A 14,023-nucleotide genomic window follows, 5' to 3' on the forward strand; every position below is an offset into this window, starting at 1 on the left:
TTGCTAGAGTTGTTTCCTATCAGTATCTGTTAATGATAATTATGCACAATATACAGAAGGGAATGCATGTGTTTTAGAAGAGTCACAGGCTTCTCACTGCAGAAAGCAGTGATCCACCGACCGGCCAGTGGTCTCATCTGAGCATTTCAATAGAAGTTTTGAGAAAAGCATTTAGTGTGCTTTAGCAGCCCAATGTTTGAGGCTGTACAGGCAACATTCTGGCCCCATGGCACCATGGGATATTCATTGTTTGAGCTGTTGAGGGGAAGGACAATCACCATTTTAGTTCATACTTTTCCAAACTAGTGGAAGATGAGGAACTGTTATGTGTTAGCTGTTGCAGATGTGCTGAGGCATGAAATAAGTGACAAGTAGTGTGCTAATTTATTGTGCACTTATGGGAAGAGAGCAGGCAAGAATGGTGTGTTGAAAGGATCGACAGATCACATTCAAGGGTTTGACGCCCAAGGGTTTGTCCTAACATGGCCATCCCCACAAAGTGGTGCTAGTGGTTAAGAAAAGAGATCTATGGGGTTGAGCTTTTGGTGAGTGAGGCACAGTAGGATATTGAGTGGGATGGAGTGGACCAGTTGTGCAAATATATGGTTAACATATCACAAAGCGAGACTGGTGGACTTCTTCAAAAATGAATGCAGAGTGTTGGGGAATAGATTTGGACTGCAGGTGATGTGGGGTGTTCCACCTCAGGTGGTGCTGGTTGTTTTTCCCATGCACCCGTAGATCACGTGCACCCGTAGAGCATATGACTATGGAGGGAGCAGGTTGGCTCACAGCCTACCATGTAACAATCTTTTTGTAGGTGTTCCAAGACATGGGAATTATAATTTTGGCTACATATACGTGCACGCTCTCAGGGATACTTTATGTTTCTCTACTCTGAGTTTCCTTCCTCCCTATGTTCTCGTAGGTGTGTAAATATTGTTAATAATGGGAGATGTGCTGTCTGTAGAAGGAAAATATAGATTTTTCCTAGGACTAAGTAAAATACTGTGGATAGACTGATGGGTATTTAGTTGAGACATTTATACGGGAAATTCAGGAGGAAGGTGCTTTGGATCCGAGCTTCAACAACTGCTGAAGAAATGTCATGAAAACTTAATTAGACACAGTTTCTGAAATTTTGTGGTATGTATATTTCTCGCTGCCTTTTCAATAAATACACTTGAATGGGTAGATCACTGATACACTGGCAGAGAGCTGCAAAGTAAGATGACCAGTACATAGTCGGTGCTTCAGATAAGATACAGCTCAGCAGCTAGCCAAGTGCCAGGAAGAGAATTTTGACATAGAACTCCAAACATTCCAAAAAATCATAGCCCTATGGAGAATTGACATAGTTGGCTTAGAGGAAATAGCAGTTAATGTAAATCAGGTATAATTGGAGCATTAAATGAAAGACAAATATAACGTGCCAAAAAACTATTATCCAGATGCATCAACAATCCATTTTGAGCGTTCCTAATTGCAAAATATTGCGATTCGCAATTAGAAAATTGCAAACTTCCCAACTAAAATAGCAGTGGCCTGCCAACGTTTGGGATGGACTGTTTCCATAGTGAATAGGGTCAGTATTTATTAGCATTATGTGGGCATCTGTTTTCATTGGCACAGAGGGCGAAAAACAGTGGGCTGGAAGGCTACCCCCAGTGATCAACACTGATTAAACTATTTGCAAGCACTCGTCCCATTACCTATTGGGTGTTTGTTTGCCAGTGGTATGCCTGGAAACTTAGGACTGGCGCAGCTTTCCAAGCCTGCAACTATCAATGTTTGTGAATCCCAAAAAGTAGTGCATTTTGCACCCATTCAAGGAGTACTTCTATGAATGCAGATTTACGATTTCTTTGGGAATCCAGATACAAAAAAATTAACAATTGTATTTTATTTATTTATTTATATAAGTTTTATATAGCGCTAGCTAGACCCGCAGGTGTCAGAGTGCTTTACAAGTTCATGATAAGAAACAGTAAATGCAGGCATGCAATGCACATATGAGACAGTAGTTCAATAGACAAATGGTTCCCATCAAAGGTGCAAGTTGAGTGACCAGCAATAGAGACACAATTCAAGAGGATTTAATACCTCTTAGTGAAATGAGAACAATGAGAACAAGCATTTGCAATGCAATAGGTCTCGCATTTGTGCGAGTTTGAGCTATTGGCATTGTAAGTGACAATGCCTTTTATTTATGTTTTGGTTTTTAAAACCTAAATAAAAGGCATTGTTATCTACAATGCCAATAGCTTAAACTATCGTAAATGCAAGACCTATTGCGTTGCAAATGCTTGTTCAATACGCGGTAGTTCCTGAAATTCCCAACCATGAGCTTCCATCATGGGACAGGTACTAATCTCCGTAAATGAGAAAAGAAAAAAAAAAAGCATAGATGGACGTTTCCAGGGCCCGCTTAAGAAATGCATTCAGGTAGGACAGCTCGCTGACAAGACCATATATATGCCCCTGTGGACTTGCAGAGACGCCTCTCAAAACCCCAAACTCCTAGAACCTGAGGAAACATTATGCAACACGCTCATCACTGGTAAACACTAAAAGTGCAATAAGCCTGCACTACTTTCTGCCAAAGCCAAGGGGATACAGAGTGGTTATATACGTTCTGTGTTCGGAACAGCGCGGCACCGGGAGCAAACAAAAGTGAAAAAGCTCCGGGAGATACAAGTGTATCTGACACCCTTAACATGTATCTGTTATTCATATTTGCTAAACAATTAGCAACTAACTTCCATATCGCCAAGAAGCCCAGTGTCATGCATAACACATCACACTCTATCTTTTGAGAAGCATTCCTCTGCATAATGGGACGTGTAGAGTCCATGTTACAATTAACACAGAGGAGTTTTCGGCTATATAAGATCCTAAATATGCCAGATAACCATACAGTGCGTCATACTGCAAAGCTCACCATATGTGGCAGAGAAACAATTTTTTTTTAAAAAGAGAGAGAAGGAGTAGCAAGGTGCAAGTGGGGTGGCGAGAGACACTACTATCCTTCTTGCGTCTCTTTCCACCCCCTCCCCTGGCAGCAGCTCCAGTCCCGGTTTCGGGCACTCAAATTGGTTTCTTCTTCAGAAAAAAAAGAAGACATGCTGCTTTGTTCGCTGTAATGCACATGCTCAACTTACACGTGCAAGGTTCAACCATGGCCTCGCCTACCTTCTACACTGTTAGAAATAGAAACAGAAGAAAGAACAGGCAGCCTGAGTGGCAAGCATGAAACGTACGGCCATGTTGAACTCGTGACACATCACATATGCCAAGGAAATCAGATGTTGTCAAAAATTCGCTAGTAAATTTAGACGAACCAACTGATATTACAAAAATATGACTGGAGAGTGACATGCATTACCTAAACAACATAAACGTAGTATCCAAGAGTACTGTCCCAGATTGATTGTAAAGAAAATAGTGTATTGTGATGCTTTAAAGAAGATGTTGGCCTTCCTTACTTGGTCGTTAGTTGTGTTCCTCGTTCATTACCGGAAACAATTCCTTCTGTCAGCAAGGGATCGGTTTGTGAAATATAAGTGGAATGTACCCCTTGGAACTTTACTTACCTACCTAGTATAAGTGCAGCTTCCTCCGTGTGAATCTGCATTTTACGAGGCTTAAAACGTACATCCCCCTTGTCTGGCACTGAGGTACCAGAGTAGTGGCAACAGGGTAGAAAGGATGCATGGTATGTTTAGTTGTGTGTTAATGCTAAAATGTCCCCGTTACTTACCAGTAACCATTAATGACAAGCAGATTGCACTTCGATGATGCTGTGCTGCATCAGCAAAAAAAAAGTCATGACGCATGCATAGTGTGCTGACCTCCAATAATCAAGAAACTTAATCCTTTATTATTTACTGAATACATAACATCACGTACAGTGTATAATGAACTCTAGTTTAAGTTTTGTATGACATATCTCTTTAACAAGCTAAAGCGCTGCCAGTGTGAACAAGCTGTCGCCGTGAGAGTGAAAGTGCAGGGCAGTAGATGTGCATATGTGTGCACTACTCCTGTACAAGCTGTCGCCTTGAGAGTGAAAGTGAGCCATGCACGCATTCTGCTCAAACGCCGAGAGCGCGGACAGGAGATGTGCGTAGGCATACACAACTCATGCCCTCTGCACGCGTGCACGTCCTGTCCCCCTTCCAACGAAAAACCGACAACAATAGAACTCGCCAAGGCGTGCAGAGCATGCGCTGCGTCACTGGGCTAGATCTAAAAACTGACATGGACATAGCAGACTCAGCTCAGGGACCCCAGACAGAACTACCAAACCAAGAATGCATTTAAAGGGTGTCACAGCCCAGACATCCTGCTGAAGCTATGTCCCTGCTTGTCCCACCTCAGTGTGTTAATTTCCCTGGTGACTCATGACTATGTCACATACAACACAATGGCCAGGAGTACCCTGGAATAACTTATTTTAAGCATATTTTCACTGCACATGCTAATTTTAATCCGTGCCTTCATGGGAAACTTGTCAAACCTGTGCATGTGGAAAGGTATTCATGTTTCTAGCTCTCACAGCCCCATGTACCAAGCCTGAGAAATAAATAGAGAAGGAAGTCAAGACAAATGAATAGGGTGAATTGTGCCTATTGCTGAGCCATGGGTCTTCCTTTACACTAACAGTCCGTATAAGAGCCGAGTCATGAAAATGTTTGCCATGTATATCGTGCAACAAACGTAATGTAAAAATATGACACAATCTTTTCAAAATTAATTAATTTTTTTATTTCTTCAACATCTAAAAGCATTTCGCCTTAGTACTTGAGATTATATCATTGCATACAGAGAAATTTACTGAAAGTGATGGTTTTTAGAAACATTCATGACTCGTCCCCCAACGGCCATGCATTTATTGAAGTAAAAGGAAAGTCAGTAGCTATGTAAGCCCTCAACAAGGCCTAGATTTTTATTACAGATGGTACAACATTGCAGTCTACTAAATCTAATATGATTGGTGCTTGTAAAGTGTACATCCTGAACTCAAGTATTTAAAAAAAGTGTGCTCATATGTGATGACAAAGAAAAAGGAGCCTCCGTGAAATAAAATGTTTGTTGTCTTGGATCACTCAATTTGGACAATCAGGGAAGCATGTATTGATTTCAGGTTATATGTTTTCAGCATTTTTAAATTAAGCCAGATGGGTATCTCTCTCACATTTACATCAAAGGTCATTGTTTTGTTTTTCATTCCTTCCTCACATGAAAAGAAAAAGACACCGCAACACACAGCCCTACTCAGGACCCCTACCAAGCCACAAATGCCTTTATTTGGGGGTTGTCAACCCACCCCTGAAAAGCTATGAGCCTGACCTGACACAGTGGGGTGGACAGTGCTCAAGTGCTCAAAATTCCCTTTATGGCCTATCCTCCAACACACACTTTTATAACACATGCAGGAAGAGGTTGGAACACTGTGTGCTGTATTCTGCAGCACACATAGATAATATGCCTCCCTGGATTGGTTTTGTGCAGGAAGGTGTTCCTTCCTGCACAAAACAAATTCCAGACCTTCTATGTACCGGGATCGAAGTTATGGATCTGTTGACAAGAACATTCCCTTGTCCCTCACCGCAGGTGAGTGGTGGAAGTCAATGAATAACTAAGATCTCCTGGTGCTTAGTTATTTCATAGCAGACGGGAAAGTGCAGCTCTAGAACATCTGCTGTGCTCAACTTCAGGCCTACCACAACAACAACAAAAAACTTTTTGAATCTGAGACTTACCTGTTGTGTGGCCCCATCACAAGGCTCTGAGTGCCACTGAGCACATGATAGTGTTTTGCATGAGGGGCGTGGCTTGGGCGCCGATGGCGGAGGCGGTGTGAGCGGCTAGCTCCGTGCCCCGTCCCCGCATTAATCCTGAGAAAACGCGGCTGGCTCAGATGTGGTGGTAGATTTGTCAATCGGAACTCCTGGAGCACCCAGCTGGTTCCATGGGCTGAATCGGGACGGCCTCGCTAACCCCGAAAACGCCGTCTGGTACTGGACGCTGATCTGCCGTGAAGGAAGCAAGATGGCGACGAGGGGAAGCCGACGGGATTGAGCTGCGGAAACCGAGGCATTTCAGATGGATTCGCCTCCGGAGAGTAATTGAGGGACTGGTGAGCGCCCGGAGCTGTAGTCCCCGTCTGAGCGATACGCCCTGGGTTACTGGCGGTAGCAATTGGCCCCGGACTCAGAGAGAGGCCGTCCCGCGGAGACCCAACAAAATGGCACTCAGCAGAAAGTAGAAAACGGCCGAACGGCCTGTGGCGGTGGAAAGCTGCGGCGAGGTTCCCCTGGTGGATTGGAGGTGGGATACGACCCGGGAGAACCATAAGTGCCTCGCTCACCTGCTGATCTGGGAGGCTCGGTGCGAGCGGGAGTCGATGAGGAGGAGCGGCAGCGGACGTTGTAGACTGTGAGTCCCCTTGGCGGAATGCACCGGGAGCCCCCGCGGATTCTATGGAGCTGTGAGGAGGCCCGAGCGCTGCACACCGCCTGTACGGACGGCTGGAGAGAAGGTGGGCGGCAAGATCGCTGGGGGGGCCCCGCGCAGGTGAAGGCAGGAGAGGTGTTAGAGCAGTGAGAGGTGAGCGGATCTGCCGGAGCTGCACTGCCGGGGCTGGCGACGGCGCGGCCGCTTGTCAACAGGGGTCCTCGAGTAACCCAGCGGTATACGGCGGAGTGTGTGGGGACTAAAACGGACCTGCCTGAGATTACCCACGTCGGGGCACGATTGCCGGCGCTCGTTAACTGGGGATCGGTGCTGGCCCGGCAGTCAGTGGAGACGGAGGAGAGCACCTTGGGGCTGAACTGGCGCCCGCCTGGGTGACTTACAGGAGGGGCGCGCTGGAGGTGAGCTGGGCCTGGGTGGTGGCTGGAATCTAGGGGCCATATTGCGCAGGTGAGCGGAGCGAGTGACTGCATAGCGGTGGCCTAGAGTGTGGCTGAATACAGCTGAGGAGTCACTGCATGTGTTGGGGAGCATTTGTGGTGCGGAATATTGCCAATTGGAGGAGTGCTGGACCCGCCGCGCATTAGTGGACAGAGCGGATCGCAGACTGCGGTAGTGGACGTTGGGACTGTAGCTTCTGTAAGCTGATACCCTGCCCTCCCTACTCCCGCACCTGAGAGCGGAACAGTCGACGATTAACTGGTGGGAGCCGGAGACCTGGTATTAATCTGGGGATAAGCTGCGCTGATATGAAGCCCAAAGGCAAGCCGGAGGAGGCGTCGGCGTCGGATGGTGTCAAAAGTGGAGAGGTGGACGCTGAGGCCACGCCGGCGGAGAGGAGACTAGCTGACCGATTAGATAAAATCCTAGAAGCTATTGCAGCGACAAAAGACTCCCTACATCAGGATATATCGCAAGTAGCCACCGGACTGGGGCTCCTGAGAGCGGACCATGCGAAGCTGGTGGACCGGGTCAAGGATGCTGAATCCACCATAATGGAGTTGAAACCGGCGGTGGTAACGGTGGAACGCAAGCTGGAGGATGCATTGCAGCGACTGTCGAGCCTGGAGAAGAGAGCGGAGGATTCCGAAAGTCGTAATCGACGCAATAACGTAAGGGTGGTGGGTCTGCCCGAGAAAATTGAGGGAACGGACATGGTGGCATACCTGGAGGAGTGGTTCAAATCGCGAGTAGCGCCGGAGGGCTTGTCATCCTTCTTTACCCTGGAGAGGGCGCACAGAGTGCCGGACAGTCCGCCCCTGCTGGGTCGCCCCCTCGGCCTGTGGTGGCCAGGGTACTTCATTACAAGGACCGAGACCTACTGATCCAGAATGCACGGGCAAATGGGCCCGTTAAAGTAGAGAACTGTTCGGTAACGATATTTCCGGACTACACTCAAGACATTCAAAGACGCAGAGCCTCCTACCTAGCGGTTAAAAAAGAGCTTAGAGAAGAAGGTATTCAATACTCGCTGTTATTCCCTGCAAAGTTAAGAACCATCATGGATGGGGTAACGCAGTTTTTCCTAACACCGGAGGAAGCGTGGTCTTGGCTCGAGTCCTATAGAGCGGGAACGGATCGCAGGACTCAGGGGCCCAGTGCACAATATAAACAACAGAGGATGCGCCAGTCACAAAGGATACGCAACAGAGGAAACACTAAAAAAACATCCCAATCTACGCAGTTGGCGACGGACAAACAGGGCGCGTTGCTGGCCACTGCTGTAATTACCGGATTGCAGACTGAGACTTCGCACCGAGGCACAGACTCTGAAGAAGACAAGCATCACTCGGGGCCTGAGTTCTCGGACACGGATAGTGTTAAGGGTCCAGATATAACGCCCAGGCTGGCTGATGACTTGTGACTGCCGCTAATGCCATGAGGGTAAATACAGTTACACTTGAGAGGAACCTGCTGGGTTGGTTGGAAACTTTTTTGAAAAGGTGGCTGTGCCTAGAAATATGGGGATTCCGGGCTGGAGGCTGGGGTGCGACCCGCCTCGTGTTGGGCCTGTGCCACCTCCCTAGAGCCCTTAAGGCGACCTGTGGTGGTGACTACAGGGTAGTAGTGTGTGGTAGTTGTGGTGGTTTGGATGGGGACTGATATTGTGTTATTGGGTCCTGTTCTGGGCGGAGGGGGATGGGTGTTGTTTTACAAAATGTTGGGGTAAGGTTTGCAGCTACTGGTGTGGGCTGGCAATGGCGGAGAGGGGGGAGTTCGAAGTGCCCTTTCAATGGGGACATTACCTGAACTAAAATGTATTACCTGGAATGTCCGTGGATTGCATACCATGTCCAGACGCCATAAGGTGCACGCTTATTTGGTGAGGAGGGGGATCCAAATAGCATTGCTGCAAGAGATCCACCTAACTAAGCCTGAATGTACGGCGTTACAGAGGAGGTGGAGGGACCAAGTGTTTGGTACCACATACTCGGCATTTGCTAGGGGGGCCATGGTATGGGTGAGGGCAGGGACCCCTTTCCAGGTGACGAACACAGTGGTGGATCCGGAGGGCAGATATGTGGCAGTGGAGGGGAGACTTTGGGGAAGAGAAGTGGTGCTCTGCAGTGTTTATGCCCCGAACACTGACCAACCCCGGTTTCTAGATAAACTATCTGGTGCATTGGCACATGCTCTGGCTGGTACAGTGATAATGGGAGGGGACTTTAACTCCATAACTGATGTACTGCTCGACAGGTCACACCCGCCATTGGTTGATTCCCTGGTCCGTAGAACAGCACGATTGAGGGCGGAATGGCAGGAGAAATGGGGGCTACTAGATATTTGGAGAGGACATCACCCTGATGATAGGGACTATTCCTTCTTCTCTGCACTGCATGAGCTACATGTTAGGATTGATACGATACTTTGCAGCCGGGAGCTGACCCCCTTAGCGACCCGTTCAGAGTACTTGACCAGGACGCTGTCGGATCATAACCCTCAGGTGGTGGCGTTCCAGTGGCAGCAAGAGAGAACTGCGATACCCACTTGGCGGTTGCGACCGGACACCCTGGAAGATTTGGTTTTTAGCGCCAGGTTGCAGGAATGGATTGATCACTATTTTGAGATGAATGAGGGTACGACAGCGTCCAGAGGAATGGATTGGGATGCCTTTAAGGTGGTAATGAGAGGACTCTGTATTAGCAGTCATGCGGGAGAGCGGAAGGTAGTGCTGGCCGATGTAGCAAAGGCAGAAGAGGGCTTGAGGGAACTGGAGGTACAATGACCGGAACAGCCGGGATTGCAGGAACGATTGATGGAGGGCAAAGAGCGTGTGGCAGCGGAAACTGAGAGGTTGCGGTGTTTTGACTATAGGCAATATACGATGAAAGTCCATGCGGAAGGGGATAAGGTGGGGACGCTTCTGGCAAAATTGGCGACGCCGGTGTTAGGAGGGTGTTCAATTTTGAATCTCAGGACAGATACAGGGGAAGTGCTATGTTCCCAATCGGGAATCCTTTCCTGTTTTTTGAGCTATTATACGTCACTGTATAGTAGTCAACTGGAGGCTGGGGAAGCGGAGATACTGGAGTACTTGCAGGGGACCCCGCTGCCACAACTGGAGAAAGAGGACGCAGAGGGGTTAGGGGGGAAGATACGATTGGAGGAAGTACGGGGAGCAATCAAGCAGATGGCCAGGAACAAGAAGCCAGGGGTAGATGGGCTTCCGATAGAATTTTATGTAAAATATGTGGACGTCTTAGCCCTGCGATTGGTGGAGGTATATAATGAGGCTGCGGAGAGGGGCCACTTGCCGCAGTCTATGAGAGAAGCACTTGTGATCCCACTACTGAAAACCGGAAGGGATGGTAGTAATGTAACTTCATATAGGCCATTATCGATGCTGACAGTCGACTATAAAAATGTTAGCAAAATTTTGGCTACGAGGCTGTTACCCCACATGACTACCTTAGTACACGTCGATCAGGCAGGGTTTATTCCGACACGGAATACCTCGATAAATGTGCGCCGGCTGGTACGAGTGTTGGAATGCGGTCTGGAGGATGACATGTTCCCGGCTGTATTGTCGGTGGACAGAGAGAAGGCATTTGACAGCCTAGATTGGATTTACTTAGATAAGGTGCTGGAGAAGTTTGGGCTTGGGGAGCGATTCAGGAGATGGACGGCCATTTTATATTCATTAGCAACGGCCAGGGTGAGATTGGGGCCTGTTATCTCAGCGCAATATCCGGTGCAAAGGGGCACGAGGCAGGGCTGTTCGCTCTCGCCTCTGCTGTTCGCACTGGCCATTGAACCTCTGGCGGCCCGAGCCAGAACAGGGGGGCACTATGGTGGCATTCAATGCACTGGGGGACTGCAATATATCTCGCTATTTGCGGATGACCTGCTCCTGTTCCTAGAGGACACGACTGAGGCGCTAGAAGGAGCGGTGGCCCTACTGACAGAATTTGGGGCACTTTCTGGCCTCAGGGTTAACTGGAGTAAGACATGTGTGTTTCCTTTGAGGGCCGACATGCAGCAACCACCACTGCCCATTGGCCTGGTATGGGAGAGGTCATGTTTCACCTACTTGGGGGTCCGGATCTATCATGACACGGAAACCATGTTGGACGGGAATGTCGGCCGCTGTATCAGGGCTCTGAGGGGCTGTATGGCGTTTTGGGCTACGCTGCCGCTGTCGGTATTGGGGAGAGTGGCGCTGCTGAAGATGGTGGCTCTGCCTCGCCTCCTGTATTATTTTCGTACCCTCCCACTCTGGATACCCCCAAGGTACTTCCGTGACCTGAGGACACTCACGATAGACTTTATATGGGGGCATGGGAGGAGACGAGTAGCGCTTGATACACTATTGAGACCAAAGTTGGACGGTGGACTAGCTGTCCCCAATTTTGAACTCTACTATTTAGCAGCGCAGTTACAGATCCTTACGCAGAATGTTGCAAGGGAGTTCAGGGGCCCTGAGGAGGCCCGCGGGTTGGGAATCCAGAGGCATGTATTATCTTATATTGTTATGCAGCAGAAGCTAGAGGTGAAGGAGTTGACATCGGAAGAAAAAACCCTGAGGTTGTGCTGGAACAGGAGTCAGCGCAGGGCGGGAGTACTCCATCCATATGCGCCTGAAATCCCTTTGGGTATGCTGACGGCGCTGCCGCATGGGGGGGATTGGTCACGATTAATGGACTGGGAGGAGCTGGGGCTTCAAATGGTGGGAGACCTCTATGCTGAAGGGGAGTTGTTGTCCTTTCAGGCATTGCAGGACCAATTCGGACTTCCAGATGGCAGTTTTCTGCTGCACATGGCTGTGGTCTCCGCCATGAAGAAGCACTGGAAATCAGGGCAGTTAGAACCTAAGACCACGATGGCTTGTCAGTATGTGGTGATGGCGGCTGGAACCTTTAAGGCGGTTACCTGTCTGCAGACTCGCTTGCTGCAGGAGGGTATGGTACCATTGGAGGCACTTAGGCAGAAATGGGAAGAGAGTGTGGGAAAACCCATACCGGACGTGACCTGGGCCTAAATACTGAAAAGGACGTGGAAGGGGAGCAGGAATGCGCGTTTCCAACAAGTGCACTTTTTTGTGTTGCACAGGGCCTACCTCACTCCAGGGAAAATTAAGAAATATTTCCAAGCACAGGATGCAGCTTGCCCCAGATGTTTGATGCCTGAGGTGGAGCTGGAGCACATGTTATGTTATTGTCCCAAGTTGGGGCGCTGCTGGGCGGAGATAGGAGAGCTGCTGAATGAAGCCACGGGCAGACAGGTGGAATACGACATGGCGACCTGTCTTCTGCTTTGGTTTCCCCATACGCGGAAAACTAGGATATCCAGTAAATTTATTGACTTGGGACTTATGTTAGCGCAAAGGGAGATAACGTGGCACTGGAAGTCGAAGGAGGGCCCCTCGAGTGGGAGATGGACGAGAGAGATGTGCAAGTGGGCCAGCAGCGATGGAGTGCTTAGGAGCAGGCAGGCAGCCCGCACAGATAATGAATCAAGCTTGGAAATGGCGAGAGCGTGGGAAGACATGGTACAGACGTTTAAAAATAGCTTAGAGGCTGAGAACGAGTGAGTTTGTGGGATGCTGAATGGTGATTCCGGGTAATACACTGGGTATGGAATAAGGACGAGAAGACCTCCTCATTGGTTCAAATAGGTAGATTAGCGAGGCCCACACCAGTTGCAGTTAAGTGGGAGGGGAGGGTAGGGAGGGAAGGGACGACATGCAGCTGTAAGTGATCCTGGTAAAGGGGGGCCACGGGAACAGTCGCCATGCACAGGAAGGGAAGTATCGTCATGCCGCACCGGGCCCACGTGGGGGGTTTTAGCTCCCCGGTACATCTGGGAGTTAGCCGAGGGGTAGCAGACGGAGGGAAGGGTGTAGAGTCGGTGTGCAAGGCCCCACAAGGAGTAATGCACCGTGGACTGTCCACAGTTTGGGAGTTAAGGGGGGGGGAGATAATATTCAAAAAGCAGAGGTTAGATTCTTGACCGATTGCAGATCCTGATATCCCCTGGGCCATTCCCAGGGATGATTACTGGGTCCTGTGCCGCCCAGCCTCCAGGATGTGGGCTCTAAGGCCGTGTAATGATTATTGATGGGAACTGTATGGATGGGAGGACGGGCAATCACATCGGTCTGTATAGTCGTATGATTCTCTATTTTATGTCTGCAATAAAAACTGTTTAAAAAAAATAAAAAAAATGATAGTGTTAGGCATTCAGTCTTAGAAGGGATACAGGACCAGACAGAGGGAGACAGAGGCCTGTGGTCTTGTGAAAAAGCACCTTTCTACTCCTATTACCACATTAAAAAGCAAGAAAGGTCAGTCTGCACACGTTAGAAAATGCATAGTGTACCGCGGTTACTTTTGAGTCCATGCATAAAGGAGCTGTAGAACTTTTATAAAAAGTGCTGAAGACATAATGTGATTTTCAAGATGATTTTCAAAAATGATTTTGCTAGTCTAAATGTTGCCATTTCTATTGTCTTTTAGGAAACAAATATTGCACCTTTTGCTGCTACTTCGAATCGTGTATTGATCAGATTCCATGCTGAATATGCAACTCTGCCATCAGGATTTAGGCTGACATGGGCAAGCTGAGAAATATAATGATTGAACATTTCACTTCAAAGAGCTTCTTAGTCATACATATGTTTTATGCAATTGGCCTGAGAAATTCTAAAAATGCACTTGGTAAAACATGGTTACCTAAAACACTATTAAAAAAAGAAGAAATGGGTTCTGTATATTTGCACAGACATTAAAATATGATAGCATTGTTTTGATTAAAAAAAGATATTGTCTAAACCTGGTTTTGGTCTATTTTTTAATCGACAGACTTTCTAACTTGAGTTTGTGTGCCCTGGTGCACACCCTGCAATGGTTTTTGTAAGCTGGCTTCTGGTGCAACATAATATGTAAACTCTAAAGGCAATATGGTTACCATTTTGCTGCTTTAAAAATCCAGGTGTTGTTGATCTCCATGTACTCAAATGGTGCATGCTCCAATCTCAGATATGTATTGCTATAGTATTCTACTGAAACAAAGTGGTCTTTGCAATGTACGAGTCAATTCACTTGTA

The 14,023-nt window shown here is 48.0% G+C and overlaps 1 protein-coding gene across 1 annotated transcript in view; it reads left to right on the top strand.

Annotated features, from left to right (window-relative positions):
* Positions 1-13,748, top strand: part of CUBN (cubilin) — a 1,583,269-nt gene extending 1,569,521 nt beyond the window's left edge. The window contains exon 67 of the mRNA XM_078663578.1: positions 13,434-13,748. Within this exon, the coding sequence (XP_078519704.1) occupies positions 13,434-13,541 (108 nt within the window). The 3' untranslated portion in view covers positions 13,542-13,748. The remainder of the gene's footprint in view (positions 1-13,433) is intronic.
* The last annotated feature ends 275 nt before the right edge of the window (positions 13,749-14,023 follow it).

Source organism: Lissotriton helveticus, chromosome 10 (genome assembly GCF_964261635.1).
Source record: "Lissotriton helveticus chromosome 10, aLisHel1.1, whole genome shotgun sequence".
Taxonomy (NCBI): Eukaryota; Metazoa; Chordata; class Amphibia; order Caudata; family Salamandridae; genus Lissotriton; species Lissotriton helveticus.